Source organism: Limanda limanda, chromosome 16 (genome assembly GCF_963576545.1).
Source record: "Limanda limanda chromosome 16, fLimLim1.1, whole genome shotgun sequence".
Lineage (NCBI taxonomy): Eukaryota > Metazoa > Chordata > Actinopteri > Pleuronectiformes > Pleuronectidae > Limanda > Limanda limanda.
This window is the reverse complement of record NC_083651.1, coordinates 460,872-474,693: the sequence shown is the minus strand read 5'-3', so window position 1 is coordinate 474,693 and position 13,822 is coordinate 460,872. Positions and strand designations below refer to the sequence as shown.

The 13,822-nt window shown below is 48.8% G+C and overlaps 1 protein-coding gene across 1 annotated transcript in view; it reads right to left on the bottom strand.

Annotated features, from left to right (window-relative positions):
- Nucleotides 1-13,822, bottom strand: part of ttn.1 (titin, tandem duplicate 1) — a 148,380-nt gene that overhangs the window by 50,867 nt on the left and 83,691 nt on the right. Inside the window, 27 exon segments of the mRNA XM_061089000.1 lie at nt 35-198; nt 334-639; nt 756-1,040; nt 1,191-1,511; nt 1,631-4,600; nt 4,709-5,002; nt 5,549-5,848; nt 5,986-6,267; nt 6,446-6,754; nt 7,173-7,475; nt 7,604-7,715; nt 7,844-8,031; nt 8,260-8,541; nt 8,979-9,281; nt 9,450-9,752; nt 9,845-10,126; nt 10,206-10,356; nt 10,686-10,834; nt 10,914-11,228; nt 11,348-11,647; nt 11,767-12,063; nt 12,302-12,453; nt 12,567-12,732; nt 12,818-12,965; nt 13,047-13,198; nt 13,313-13,442; nt 13,525-13,706. Coding sequence (XP_060944983.1) covers nt 35-198; nt 334-639; nt 756-1,040; nt 1,191-1,511; nt 1,631-4,600; nt 4,709-5,002; nt 5,549-5,848; nt 5,986-6,267; nt 6,446-6,754; nt 7,173-7,475; nt 7,604-7,715; nt 7,844-8,031; nt 8,260-8,541; nt 8,979-9,281; nt 9,450-9,752; nt 9,845-10,126; nt 10,206-10,356; nt 10,686-10,834; nt 10,914-11,228; nt 11,348-11,647; nt 11,767-12,063; nt 12,302-12,453; nt 12,567-12,732; nt 12,818-12,965; nt 13,047-13,198; nt 13,313-13,442; nt 13,525-13,706 — 9,146 coding nt within the window.

The window sequence follows — 13,822 nt, the reverse complement described above, 5'->3', positions numbered from 1 at the left end:
AATCAAGTTAGGGTATTCTGATCACACAACAAACCTCCAAAGGTGCTGGAGCTGGTGGAGGAGGTTTGACCTCAATATATTCAATGATGTAACCATCGACCTTGGCACCACCGTCGCTCGCTGGCTTGACCCAGCCAACTGTGGCGCTGTTCTTAGTGATCTCCAGAACCTCGATCTTTTCACAAGGATCTGGCTTGCCTGAAAAAACGAATTCAGAAAAGTGTGTTTAAATGTTTCAGATGACTGATGAACAAGAAAATGAACAACTGGCCACAGAGAGCAGCTGTATGAGTTCTGAGGCCCGGTGTCATGGGATGAGGAGATGTTACTTACTGACAGGATCAGAAGCCAGGTAGGAAGTGGGTGTGGCTCTGGGAACACCAGAACCATACTCATTGACAGCTGTGACTCTGAAGTTGTACTCAGTTCCAGGCACCAGGCCACTGATTTTGAAGGGAATCTTGTCTTCTTGAACTTCAGCCTTGACAGTCGCCCATGACTTACGATCAATCTCACGCTTCTCAACAATATAATGAGTGATATCACTTCCACCATTGCTCTCCGGAGGACTCCAGGACAACATGGCGGATGTCTGTTTGACGTCAGTCGCTTCAAGATTCATTACAGGTCCAGGAGTGTCTGTCAGAAACAAATAGATGATGACATTTAGATTCTGTTGAGATTTTGTTTGATTGAGCTGAAAATGGCACATTTTTTGATTTGAACATTAATTATTAAAAAAAAGCATAGCTCACCTAGAACCTTAACGTTGACAAACACAGCCTTCTCCCCAGCACGGCTCTGCAGAGTCAGGGAATATTTTCCAGTGTCGTCACGTGTGCTGTCGGCGATGACCATGAAGGTCATGGTGTCGATGATGTCAACCTTTCCCCTCCTGAACACGTTGTCAATGCCCATTCTTCTCCAAGTTACTTTGGGATATGGTCTGCCTCTAATGGTGGCACACAGCCTGATGGGACAGCCAGCTCTTACTGTCAGTCCCTGCTTTAGGTTAGCATCCAAGTCAATCTCTGGTGACTCTGTTGGTAAAAGAGTGTAGGTGTCTGAAGTCAAACTCAAAAGCTAATGTGATCTAGTAGTTCTCACACATGAGTTCCACACATTCCCAGGTGCACCTGAGATGTCACATGGTTTCCGTAAAAACAATGAAAATGTGATGAAGTCCTCACCTAGAATCTCTCTGGGGATCACAGCAGCCTCCATGTTGCAGGGCAGGCTCATGCCCACCTGGTTCTGAGCTGACACTCTGAATTCATACACAAGCTTCTCATCCAGACTTGAGACTGTGAACTCACACACGACCAGCTGAGCTGCTACGTTACACCTCTTCCAACCATCATCTCCTTTCTTGACAGCTCCCTGCGTCCTCATCTCCACAACATAGCCAACAATGGGAGCTCCACCATCAGATACAGGCTTGGTCCAGCCTAGGGTGAAACTTGACTTGGTGCTGTCCAGGACTTTCATGTTGGTTGGAGGGGCAGGAGGCTCTGTAAGGAGACATAAGGAAGAGTGAACATGAAGCTATGGAATTTGTCCATAGCAAAGCACATGAACTTCATTAACAACAAATGTTAAAATAATGTCAACATTGTTATTGGTTACATACCAACTGTATCTTTGGCAGTGATGGTACGTGAAGGCTTGCTTGGGCTGCCAATGCCAATTTCATTGACAGCCTTGACTCTGTACTGGTAGTCATGGAGAGGCAGGAGTCCAGCAACTGTGGAGCGAGTTGCAGGGAGTGGATCTTTGTTTACAGGAGACCACCTAACGGCATGCTCCTCCCTCTTCTCTAACAGATAACCTGTGATTGGCTTTCCTCCATCTTTCTCTGGCTCTGCCCACTCCACAGTCATCTCCTCCTTGGCAATCTTGGTGACTTCTGGTGCTTCGGGAGAACCAGGTACACTGAACTGGGTGCCAGCGACAATGGTCTCACTCTGCACTGCAGGACCAGGACCCATTTTATTCTCAGCACGAACTCTGAACATATACACGTTACCCTCTGTAAGGCGAGTAACTTTAGCTTTATTTGTGATAACAGCGTTGGAGTGGACGGACCAGATTCCTTTCTTGGTCTCACATTTCTCAATGATGTAGTTGTAGATATCACAGCCACCATCATCCTCTGGAATTTCCCAGGCCAGATGGCACCGGTCATTGGTGATACCAGACACCTTGAGATCCCTGATAGGGCCTGGTCTATCCAGAACATTGACCTTGGCTAGAGCAGAGCAGCTTCCTGCACTGTTGGAGGCAGACACAACATATTTGCCACTGTCAGTGCGCCTGGCATTGGTAAGCAGCAGCTTTGAGAAGTCCGCCCCTGTTTCGATCTGAAGCTTGGGGCCCTTCTTAATCTCCTCTGTGTTTTCATCCTTGGTCCATTTGACATCAGGTTGTGGTTTACCCTTCACTATTGCCTCGATAGGAATGGAGTCTCCTGCCTTGACAATGAGGGTTCCATCAAGTTTGATCTTGATCTCAGGCTCCACAAGCAGTTCCTTGACAAGGACCTCAGGTGTGCTCACCCAGTTGCTCTCCCCTCCCTCATTCTTAGTCTGAACTCTAAACGTGTAGATCTGGTTTTCGATACATCTGTCAGCCATGAAGTAAGTCTCCTTAATGGCACCCTTGTGCAGTCTTTCCCACTCCTCAGCCTCCTTTGGTTTCTTCTCAATGTGGTAACCTAGGTTACGGCTACCGCCATCGTAATCTGGCTTCCTCCACTTGAGGAAGCAGAAGGTCTTGCCAATCTCAGAAGCATGGAAGTCAATGGGTTCGCCCGGCTTCTCAATTGGATCAACTGCCAGCACTGGTGTCTTGGACTCAGTAAGTGGACCAGCACCGATCTTGTTCTCTGCACTGACACGGAAGAAGTATTCACATCCCTCAGTGAGAGGAGCCTTTATCTGACGCTTGGTGCAGTCGCTGGAGACCACTGTCCAATTTCTCTGGCTTGGCTGACGGCACTCAATAATGTACTGAGTGATCTCAGTGCCTCCGTTGTCCTCAGGGTTCTCCCAGGACACCATGCAGGATTTCTTGGTTGCATAAGCTACTCTCAGGTTCAGGCAAGCTCCTGGTGTGTCCAGAACATTGACAATAATTGTGGCCTGTGCCTGTCCACTGCTGTTCTTGGCAACAATTGCGTATTTACCATAGTCTGACCTGACTGCCTCGGCGATTACAAGTTCACACAGAGGGTAATTATTGGTCATTTCAGTGCGTTTATCCCTAGACAAGACTCTGGCATCCTTGGTCCATGTGATCTCGGGATCCGGTCTGCCCTTCACCCTTGAGATCAAACTGATGATCTGACCTGCCCTGACTGTCAGGGAGTCCCGACAGGAAATGTCAACAACAACTTCTGGAGGAACCAGGATGTCTTTTGCCAAGATGGTTTCAGGGAGTTCCCTTGGTTCACTGTCCCCAACTTTGTTGGTGGCCCTGATGCGAATTCTGTACTCCATTCCTTCAATGAGGCCTTGTACTCTGTAGGCACACATCTTGATAAGATCCTTGTTGATTCTGTCCCACTGGGCACTTCCTGACTTCTGAACCTCAACCACATAACCAAGAATGGGACTGCCACCATCTCTTGTGGGTTTAGTCCAGCAGATTTCAGCATAGGATTTGCTCCAGTCCTTCAGTTTAAGATTTCCAGGCGGGCCAGGTTTGGTGATGGCGCGTGTGGCCTTGATAGGGTCAGAAGTGCGAGAAGGCTCACTGATACCAGCAACGTTCTCAGCAAAAACTCTAAATTCATAGCTGTTGCCTTCAAACAGGCCGGAGACTCTGTATCTGAGGTCCAGCACTGCAGTTTTGTTGACACGGATCCACTTTCCTGTCATTTCTCTGCGTTCAACCACATAGCCGCTGATGGGGCTTCCTCCATCATAGTCGGGCAAAGACCATTCTACTGTCACAGCGTTCTCTGTAATATCAGAGCACTCTGGGGGGCCTGGTGGACCAGGAGGGTTAAACATGTGCTTAGCAATAGTAGGAGGACTCTCAAGTCCAGCACCAATGCCAATCTTGTTCTCTGCACGGACCCGAACAATGTACTCACGACCCTTCTCCAGCCTGGACACCTTAGCCTTGGTACTGGTGCCGCTGGAGCTAACAACAGACCAGGGCTCCCATGGTTTCTTCACATCCTTCTTTTCCACCACATAATTAGTGATGGCTGAGCCACCATCATCTTTAGGCGCCCTCCATTGAATCATCATGTATTCAGGGGTGACCTCCAGGATATTGATGGGTTCATTAGGTGGACCAGGAACATCCAGGACAGTGACATGCAGGGCAACCGTCTTGCTGCCTGAAGGATTAGAAACAGTGAGGATGTACTCTCCAGTGTCTCCTCTCTTGGACTCAGGGATACTCAGGGTGGTGGAGGTTCCAGCAGTCGCAATGTGATAGTGGCCTTCTGACACTAACTCTTTGCCATCTGTCATCCATTTGGCAGTGGGAATGGGAATGCCTGTCATTTTGCCTGGAAGGACAATGTTGGTGCCAGCTTTGACAACGAGACCCTCAATGAGCTTCACATCAACTTCAATAGTTGGCGGCACTGAAAGAGAACAAACCAGTCAAAATATAGAATGTTTTTGGGCTTATAAATTAAAACAAGAGCAGCTTTCACATTAAGAAACACCTTCATACAAATCGTGTGTCTTACATGTCTTTTCCTGGCAGGTGACAGGGATGCTAGTGTCTGGCTGGCTCACACCAATGGCGTTCTGAGACTTGACCCTGAAGCGGTAAGTCTTGCCCTCCACCAGCCCGGTGACGTGGGCGTGGTTGTTGCTCACGGTCTTGAAGGTGACCCAGTCAGTCTGGCCCTCTTCCTGGTGCTCCACAATGAAGCCGGTGATTTCACTTCCACCAGTGCGGTCAGGCCACTCCCATTCCAACCACACCTCTGTCTTGTCTGCATCAGTGTGGTGCAGGTTCTTGGGAGGACCAGGAGGATCTGAGAGGTGACCAGGAAAGATCAATTAATCACTGATTATTAGTGGATGTACATTTTGAACTGACTGATATTCCTGAGGATGAGAGGACAAAGAACTATTGACAAATGTTCTCAAACTCAATGAATCACTGCTGATGACATTCATCATCCTAACTGCTCCCATTGGCTCATTTTGTTTTGTTGTTTCAAAGTGAACTAGTCTCAGGGACCTAACCCTAACCCTGATCAAGGTTAAGGTTATAAACCAAGGTAATAGGCGCCTTAAATTTCCCGAATGACACCCCAAATTTTGCGTGATACCCATTCTGCCTGTTCCTCGCCATATGCTTTATTGTTTTATTGAATGATTGATTAGAATAGGCTGTAACGCTATATTATATCTCTGTACAGTCTGGCTTTTTCTATATCTTTTTTTGTCCTCTGTGATATTTTTTATGCTGTTGTTTGTATTGTATGTTTTGTCTTGGTCTGTGAGATGAAAGTTAAATTTAAAAAATCCCCAAAAGTAAAATAAGACGACATAATGCAGCTCTGAGTTTTACTCACACAGTGGATCCACAGCCTTCATGGGCTGCTTGGTTACCAAATAGTCGCTTTTGCCAAACTGGTTCTCAGCAGCCACCCTGAACATGTACTGAGTTCCTTCCATCAGGTACAAGGCCATCAGACTCAGCTTCTTATTGCCTGCTGAGACAGGAACCCACTGCTCGGCTGCCACGTCCTTCTTCTGTACTACATAGTGGGAGATGACAGCACCACCATTGTCCTCAGGAGCCTTCCATGTCAGGTAGGCAGTCTCACTGGTAATCTCAGAGATCACCAGGTCTCTGGGAGGAGAAGGTTTATCTGATGGAAACAAAAGTGGGTTAGAGTTTAATTCACAGATGGCATTTTCTGAACTCAGTTCGTTTTAAATTCAGACATAATGGAATATTGTAAACACAAAGACTGTCAGTCTGTCAGTTGGTGGATGTTGAACTTACTCAACACCAGCACAGCAACAGTTGCTGATTTCTTCCCAGCAGCATTCTCTACGGTGATGGTGTAGTTCCCAGAGTCTGGGCGGACGCTTTTGGGAATGAAGACTTTGCTGCCAGTGGCGGTGACAGCCACAGTGATGTGAGAAGGAACATCTCCATCGTCCTTCTTCCAGCTAACGGTGGGTGTCGGTACACCCTTAATGGTGGCGCTCAGGGAGATGTCTGTGCCTAACATTGCCAGATGGTCACGTGCCATGTTAGCATCCAGCAGCAGCTCAGGCGCCTCTGTGGACAGAAATGGGAACAAATGTATTAAATCTGGTTGATGTTTAAACTAAAATAGGGACACAGACATCAAACCACGTGACATGCTACTGGTTGGACTTGTCACAAGTTTGAGGTGAAAACAAAAAGTTATTTGTGCCTCACAAACTGATGCCAAAGTAACCAATAGAGCTCTTACCCAGTCTGTCGTGGACTTTGATGGTCTGTTTGACGGGGGCAGGGTCAGATCTGCCTGCAGCATTGACAGTGAAGATCCTGAAAGAATATTCCTGTCCATCACTTAAACCCGTTACCACATAGTGGAGGTCGGGGCACTGCTCCGGGGTCTCGTTGGCCTGAATCCACTCTACGTTGCCCGGCTTCTGGTACTCAACGATGTAGCCGAAGATCCTGCCCTTGCCATCATGGCGTGGCGTCTTCCACCTCAGGCTGACGGAGTCCTTGGTCTTGTCGTAGGCCTCGGGCGTCACTGGAGGACTCGGGCACACTGGGGACGCAACACACATATCATAGATTACATTTGGTAAGTTGTAAAGGTTGTAGAAAATAGAGACACATACAATATTTGAAAAGTTTTCAAATTCTACAGCATTTAAAACATTTTTGTAGTAAAGATTTTTTTTATATAGAATTAGTTCAGTTGTTCTATTGTTTAATTTAGGTATCTGGATTTGATCTTGTAGTTCCTGCAGGTATAAACACACCTTCAGGGAAACATGAGGAAACGATAAACCTACTGAACTTTGACAGAAAAAGATAAACGCAAAATAAAATTGTAAAATTAGAATTAATGCATTTATTTAAATTTACACATTTGTTTATTTCTAGTCCATTAACACTCATTCATACTTTAAATATGTTAAATCATAAAAACAATTTCTATCTTTCTTGTGATTCACACTGACCAATGGGATCCTTGGCGAGGATTGGTTTGGAGGGGACGCTGGGGTCTCCGGTTCCCAGCTCGTTCTCAGCCATGACCCGGAACTCGTACTCGCAGCCCTCCACCAGGTCCTGGACTCGGTACTGAGTGGCCGGGTACAGCGGGTCTCTCGTGGCTCGGGACCACCTCTTGGCTGCTGGCTCCTTCTTCTCCAGGATGTAGTTGATTATGGGCTTTCCTCCGTCACGAGGGCGGTTCCACAGAACCAATGCATTGGTGGCATACACCTCCCGAACTGTGGGCATCTCAGGGGCCTCAGGGACTCCTGGGGGGGGGGGGGGGGGTCAGTGAAGAACGAGGAATTAAAGAAGGATGCAGGAAGAAGGATTTCATGAATTGATGAATTCTTCCAAACATAGCTGTTGAATTCAGAGATCAGTGAGTAGAACGTACTGAAGAGGTCTTTGGCTCTCATCTCCTCAGACTCCAGTGGGTCACTGATGCCATACAGGTTCTCAGCAGAGATTCTGATGATGTACTCCTTGCCCTCCGTCAGCTTCGGGATCTGAGAGAAACAAACAATAACTTTCATTTGTCAAATTCAGCAAACTTCTTTCAGAAAAAAGCCTTGACTCCTGAAGATCTGATTTCATAACAGTTGAATCAATTCAAGGTGAAACCGTCTGGACCCACCTTGCAGACGGTCTTGGTCGTGGCAGATGTCACTGTGGTCCAGGTATCTCGGTTGACGTCTCTCTTCTCGATGATGTAGTTGGAGACGTCCACACCACCGCTGTCCAGAGGAGGCTTCCAGGAGACCACCATGAACTCCCTGTGCACCTCCTCGAACACCACAGGGCCAACAGGGGGGGTGGGACGGTCTGTGGGAAGGAAACAAAGACAGCCTCCAGATCAGGAATCCGTGTTGTGATCAATGGTTGTGTTCCTCATTAGAAGCTTCAACGTGTATCGGCCCCAGCAGCTAACGATGGGAATGAATGACACAGCTCCAGGTGGTGTTTCACAGGAATCGATTCTATATTCATAAATTCACTGAATCTTTATCAATCTATCGTTAGTTTGTCTTCACACGTTGTTTCCCTACGTACCAACAACTATGATGTTGCAGACTCCCTTCCTGGATCCAGTGCTGTTCTCCACCACCACCATGTATCTGCCACTGTGCTCCCGCCGGGCCTTCATCAGGCCCAGGGACATGGTGGTTAGCGTGTTCTTAAACATGGCGTGTTGGTCGGCCTTGAGCTCCTTGTCTTCACGATACCAGATGATGGAGGGAGAAGGTTTTCCGGTGTAGCGTCCCTGCAGCAGGCAGCTCTCTCCCACACGGATGATGATCTTATCACGGAAGTCCAGCTCGATGGTCGGTGGCTCTGGAAGAACAGAACATGAAGAGTAATGAAGTTTCATTTTCTTAGGGTTTTGATTCAATATTTTGTTATTATTCTATAAGTAAGGAAAAAAACATATTCATTCTACACTTAAAGTTTATGTTTGTTTTTGGACTTTGGATCAATACGTTTTTCACAAGAGACAATAAGACCTGATCTGCTACATGTACTAGTGGCGTCCGGTCCAGTTCCTTAGTTACATCAGTCAGCTTTAACTTCAGCTGATAATACAGGTTTGTTTCTTTCAGATAAGAACATGTTCAGTAATGTTTCTGAGGAGACCTCAGTTCTTCTGATGCTTCAAATGGAACAGTATGTTAGTCTCTGTGGGTTCACCGTCCAATCAACCAGAGCTAATTGCAGTCAATCAATTAAAGAACTAATTACAATATACAAGACGGTTCCTGTTAAGTCCTCACCCAGTTCGTTCCTGCACGTGATTGGTTTGGTGCCGAACGAGGGTTTACTGGGTCCGACCTCATTGACGGCGATGACCCTGAACTCGTAGGTGTCGCCCTCCCTCAGGCCGTCAAAGCTGTATTTTCTCTCCATCAGCTTCTCCTTGGTCAGTCTGGTGAACTTGTCTTTGCCGATCATCCGGGCCTCCAGGATGTACATGGTGATCTCTGAGCCTCCGTCAGACTTGGGCGCCTTCCAGGTGAGGCCGATCAAGTCCTTGGTGACCTTGGTGACCTCCAGCTCCTCAGGGCGTTCAGGCACACCTGAAAGAAATACATCTTTTAATTTACTTCTAAACGACGGAACTATTTGACAGGTTTTGTTATTTTCTGTCGCAATTTTCATTCATCAGCTAAATTTGACTCGATAATAAACTAATGTTAGTTATTAAAAAGCTATTTATTGATAATAATCTAATAAATCAAACTCACTCATGGGTTCCTTGACCACAACCTCAGCTGCAGTCTCCACGAAGCGTCCGACGCCGATGGCGTTCTCCGCAGCCACTCTGAAGAAGTAGGCCTTTCCCTGGATGAGGTTGTGGGCCACGGCGTTCTGGCGGCTGGCGGTGTAGGAGAGCGAGGTCCAGGCCTTACGCTCAAACTCACGCTTCTCGATGATGTAGTTACTGATGGGGGAGCCGCCGTCGTTCTCGGGGAAGAACCAGTTGAGCTTGCAGGAGTCGCTGCTCAGGTTCTCCGCAGTGAAGGGGATGCCAACAGGTCCGGGGACGTCTGAGGGACGACAACCAGGTTCAATAAACACAAACAGCATTTCCTTGTTTCCATGTCACTGAACATTTCATTCTTATCAAACTGAAACTCACCCAGAACTTCCACAGTGATGTTCTTGGTCTTCTCGCCTCCTGCGTTCTTGGCGGTCAGAGTGTAAACGCCCAGGTGTCTCCTGGTGCAGGGTTTGATGACCAGAGAGGAGCTGATGGCTGTCGTCTCCACTTTGGCCTCCGGGGGCAGCGCAGCTCCATCTCGACTCCAGGTGACGTCTGGGGACGGCTGGCCAGACACGTAGGCGATGATGCGGATCACGCCGCCGGCGTGGACCACCATCCTCTCCTTGACCGAAGCATCCAGGTCCACTTCAGGAGCAACTGAAGGGAAGACGTTCAACATTACAGAACATCCACCTGTTTCTCTTGTTGGTGAAAAAGGTCACGACCCTCAACTCACTGGTTCTGTCGTTGACCTCCAGCAGCTCCGGGACTTCCCCTGGCTCGCCGTTACCTGCAGCGTTGAAGGCGGTGACCCTGAAGCGGTACTGACCACCAGTCTTCAGACCGGTGATCACCAAACGAGTGCCACGGATTTCTGTTTCCTTTGCCTGACAAACACAAACATTCAGTTTCTTAGGTTGAGATTCTTTCCTTTCAACATATTAATCACATTGTTCAACCCTGAGAGAAAATAAATTCATATCAGCATCTTTGGATTTATTGAGAAATGACTGATAATCAATTACTGTTGGTCCACATCAATAAAAACCCATAGCTCTTTGATTGACATGTTCTTCATCTATCCTGAAGAAGAATCTTTAATCTCAGATTTTTTTTGGTTTGAAATCATCTTGAGACTAAAGAGATGATTAAAACAGAAACCGTGACTCAGCAGAATTTGCCACATGTTGATGAAATGAACTCTGTTTCCTCTCACCTTCACCCAGGCCTCTGTGCCCTCCTCCTTGAACTCCACCCAGTAGCCAAGGATCTTCGAGCCTCCGTCCTTCAAGGGCGGGATCCACATCAGGTCCACGGTGCACCTCGTCCAATCAGAAACCTTGGGGGTTGGAGGAGAGGGCGGAGCTGTGGGAGAGGAAGACAGGTGGTTAACATATCACTCTGTGTTAAATATGAATCTTTTATATTTCAGAATTCAACTTACAGATGGGGTCTCTGGCAAAGATGGGGTCTGTGGGGGGGCTGGCGAGTCCCGGTCCAGCAGCGTTGATGGCGGAGACTCTGAACAGGTACTGGGATCCCTCGATGAGTCCGGTGACCACCATGGACTCGCCCAGGCTCATGGGACGGATGGGGTCGCGGGTCACGCGAGTCCAGCGCTTGCCTGTGGTCTCTTTACGCTCCAGCCAGTAGCCGACGATGGGGGTGCCACCGTCGTCCTCTGGCTCCTCCCAGTTCACCGTCATGGAGTCCATGGTCACGCTGGTGACCGTGGGCTTCTCACACTGACCAGGGGCGGCTGCAGGACAGGAAGTACCAGAGGTTACATGATGAACATGCTTTTGTTCTGGTCAGAGTCATGTGACGCATCTTGTCCGACATCATTTCCTGTTTCTCTACCATCACTTTTAAACTCACTGTAGAGGGTCCGGGCGACCTCGGGCTCGCTGTCCAGCGGCTCTCCGACGCCATATTTGTTTTGGGCCATGATCCGGAACACGTACTCGTGTCCCTCCATCAGGCTCTCCACCGTCCAGATCCGGTCTTTGGGTTCGCTGGTGACAGGCACCCAGTTGGTCCTGCACGCCTCCCGCTTCCAGATCACGTAGTTTGTGAGCTTGGAGCCTCCGTCGTCCTTGGGCGGGAGCCAGGAGAGCGTGATCCTCTCCGCTCCGATCTCCTCAAACTTAATGGGAGCAGAGGGAGCACCTGGTCGACCTGGAGAAGCAACAACAGGTCAGAGACCACCCGAACCAGAGGCCACCTATCTCCACCACTTCATTATGAATCTGTTCAGTGGATGAAAGTGGAAACCAATCTGATCTTTTTGTTCCTACCGAGCACGTTGAGCCTCATCTCCCTGGACGCCTTGCCCAGGCTGTTGGACGCCACCAGCGTGTACAGGCCGGTGTCCGGGCGCTTGCCCTGCTGGATGAGCAGCGTGCAGCTTTCATCCGACACAAGTTTGTTGATGTGCTCGTCGTACTGAACCTCCACCTTGGCGTCGGCCTGGTGGGGGGGGGCTTTGTGCCAGGTGAGTGTGGGGAAGGGACAGCCGTGGATCTTGGCCACGATGCTGATGTCACTGCCCTGCTCGCGCTCCATGAACTCCTTCAGCTCGATGGACGGAGCGCCTGAGGACAAAGTGATAAAGTCCTCAATTTACTATAAAGATAAAATAATTCATATCGAATGGAATTCAACTTAAACTGTGAAAAAACTAATATTTATAAACCGATTTCAATTAAAAGGTCATTCCATCATTTGGACTTTTCACTTGTAAACACAAATTTGTGATACAAGTGAAAATGTCGCCAAAATATTGGATTCTGGATTTCCCATCATGCACCTCTCCAGTGTGGATGAACTTACAGGTCTGGTCCTGGATGACGATGGGTCCCACGGTGGTGGAGGGTCGGCTGGCTCCGGCCTCGTTGTGCGCCATCACTCTGAACTCGTACTCGTCTCCTTCGGTCAGATCCTCCACCTTGAAGCTGGTGGTGTCCACGTCTCTCCTGTTGCACCTGCAGACACGTGACAACATCTCTTAAGAACCAGATCGGACTGAAAACGGCTCAACTTCAGGTTTATATCATCGTCACAAAACTGAAACCAAATCCATCTGTCACTCAGTCACCTCCTCCACGACTCCTTCTCGGCGCGGCCGGCCTCCCAGCAGAGGAGGTCCACGCTGTAGTGAGTCACAGGTAAACCGCCGTCGTTCTTCGGAGCCTTCCAGGTCAGAGTCACCGTGCCCTTCCTCACGTTCTGGATCTTCAGCCTGGTGGGAGGATCAGGGGGATCTGCACACACATGGAAACAGGCCACGTCATGAGGAACTGTCTGAAGAGTTTCTCTGACGTCATATCAAAGCCAAAGGAAACGTACGGATGGGATCTCTGGCTTTGGTTATCTCGAGGGTCTCGACAAATGGACTGAAGCCGAAGCGGTTCTCCGCCCGGATGCGGAACAGGTAGTCCTGACCGTCCATCAGGTCTGGAACCACCAGGGACTGAGCAGCACAGGCTGGGTTCACCTGAAACAACAAGTCTCACACGTTAACTGTCAACCAGCGCTCGGCTCAGAGTTCACTGTGCTGCAGGGGGCGGAGCCACACCTTGGTCCAGGCTCTGCCCGTCAGCGTCTTCTTCTCGATGAAGTAGCTCTTCACTCGGTCTCCTCCGTCGCACTCGGGAGCTCTCCAGGTGAGTCGGCAGGTTCCTCTGGTCACATCGCTGACCTTCAGCTCCCGGGGGGGTCCGGGCAGGTCTGAGGATCCACGACACAAGAGAGAAGCAGACTCAGTAGATTCATTTGTTTTAGTGTCACAGTCTCGTGATCCACGCTGCGTTTCACTCTTTGAATCTTTGAATCTTCACGTACCGAGCACGTTGACTCGGACCTTCACCACCTTGTGACCAGCCGCACTCTCAGCGTTGATGATGAATCGGCCACTGTGGTTCAGTTTGCACGCTGGGATAATAACCACAGAGGTCGTGTCGGTGGAGGAGATCTGAGGTAAAAGCAGCATGATGTTAGAAAGTTTTAAATATCTTAAATAACCTTTATGTAATGTATGATTCTCAGAGTCTGACCTCTGAGTCCACGGGAAGCGTGTGGATCTCGTTCTTCTTCTCCGTCTCTGCGGTTCCATCGAAGGTCCACGTGACTCTGGGGACCGGGCGTCCGGAGATGGTGGCGTGGATCTTGATGGCTGTTCCTGCTCTGCAGTTCATCAGGTCGTTAGCGCTCAGGTCCAGAGACACGCTCGGCTCGACTGAGGGACAAACAGATTTAATCCCACGTGATCTCATTCACGTTTCATCTTTCAGCTCAAAGCTTCGTGTGAATCTGTGAAACGTTCTCATGTTTCTACAACGTGAACCAGACCCA